This window comes from Galeopterus variegatus, unplaced genomic scaffold (assembly GCF_000696425.1).
Source record: "Galeopterus variegatus unplaced genomic scaffold, G_variegatus-3.0.2 Scaffold213, whole genome shotgun sequence".
NCBI classification, from domain to species: domain Eukaryota; kingdom Metazoa; phylum Chordata; class Mammalia; order Dermoptera; family Cynocephalidae; genus Galeopterus; species Galeopterus variegatus.
Genome location: NW_007726324.1, coordinates 508,524 through 509,640, shown reverse-complemented (window position 1 = coordinate 509,640; position 1,117 = coordinate 508,524). Strand labels below are relative to the sequence as shown.

Genomic DNA, 1,117 nt, shown 5'->3' with positions numbered 1-1,117 from the left:
GGTCAGAGACGGGGTGACCAATCAAGGGTAAGAGCAGCCTTTGATGCCAGCAGTGCCTCGTGTGAATCGGGCTTTGTCACCCCCTGCTCAAAACCCTCCCATGGCTCCCCGCTACCCTTGCCCAACTGCAAGGCCAAACCCCTCCCTGGGTCTACCAGGGCCCTCAGGACCTGCTCTGCCGGCCTCTCCAACCTCATCTGGAGCTGGGCTCCATCACACTGAACTTCCTCTGTTTCTGGATTACACCAGGTCTTCTGTGCCTCCCGGCCTTTGCCCACTCTGTTCCCCTGCCTCACACACCCTTCCCTCCCCTTCACCTACGCCCTCCTCAGTCTTTCCTTCTCAGCTCTTGCGCCTCCTCCATGGCTGGGTCAGTACCCCTGGCCTCCCATCACTTCACTACAGACTCCATGTCATAATTGTCCAGCGGTTTGTGGGCCCCCCTTCTGGACCAAGAGCCCTTGAGGCAGGCATGTCGCCCATCTTACTCACTGTGTGTCTCCTGCAGTGTTTGGTACAGAGGAGGTGCTCAGCGAGGGTTTGTGGAGTAGCTGGGGGGAGGGGAGGAGAGGCAGCTGTGTCCAGAAGGTTCTGTTTCCCCTGGGCTCATGGAGACAGCATTGCTTGGGTACTAAGAAACTGACTGCAGAGTATGGAGAGCTGGGTTCGAATCTTGCTCCTGCTTCTTGCCCCAGGCAGGTCCCCTAACTCCACAGAGCCTCAGTTTGCTCATCCGTGAGCTGGGGACAGTACCAGCCGCCTCCGCTCTCTGGGGCTGTTGCAAGGCCTGAGAGGTGATGGTGGGTGCGGCCGGCCCTGATCAGCACTCACTAGGTGGCCGTGTGAGGCTGACTCTCCTGCCCTCTCCTTGCAGGTCACGCCATGTCGGTGAGGGTGCGGTTCCTGTCCCCTGGGGACACAGGGGCTGTGGGGGTCATGGGCCGGAGCGCCTCCTTCGCAGGTTTCAGCAGTGCACAGAGCCGGAGGATCACGTAAGTTCTGCCTGTGCCGCAGTGCGGGGCTTGTCTGAGGGCCGGGGAGGGCAGGGACATCCTCCTCCTGCTGCCAGTGACCCTGAGGCTCACTCTCATGCCTGGCTTGCACTCAGGACAGAGTG

The 1,117-nt window shown here is 60.7% G+C and overlaps 1 protein-coding gene across 1 annotated transcript in view; it reads left to right on the top strand.

The window, feature by feature from the left end:
• The first annotated feature begins 880 nt into the window (after positions 1–880).
• The window catches only part of FAM65C (family with sequence similarity 65, member C), a 36,910-nt gene continuing 36,673 nt past the window's right edge, over positions 881–1,117 (top strand). Inside the window, exon 1 of the mRNA XM_008565916.1 lies at positions 881–992. Coding sequence (XP_008564138.1) covers positions 883–992 — 110 coding nt within the window. The 5' untranslated portion in view covers positions 881–882. The remainder of the gene's footprint in view (positions 993–1,117) is intronic.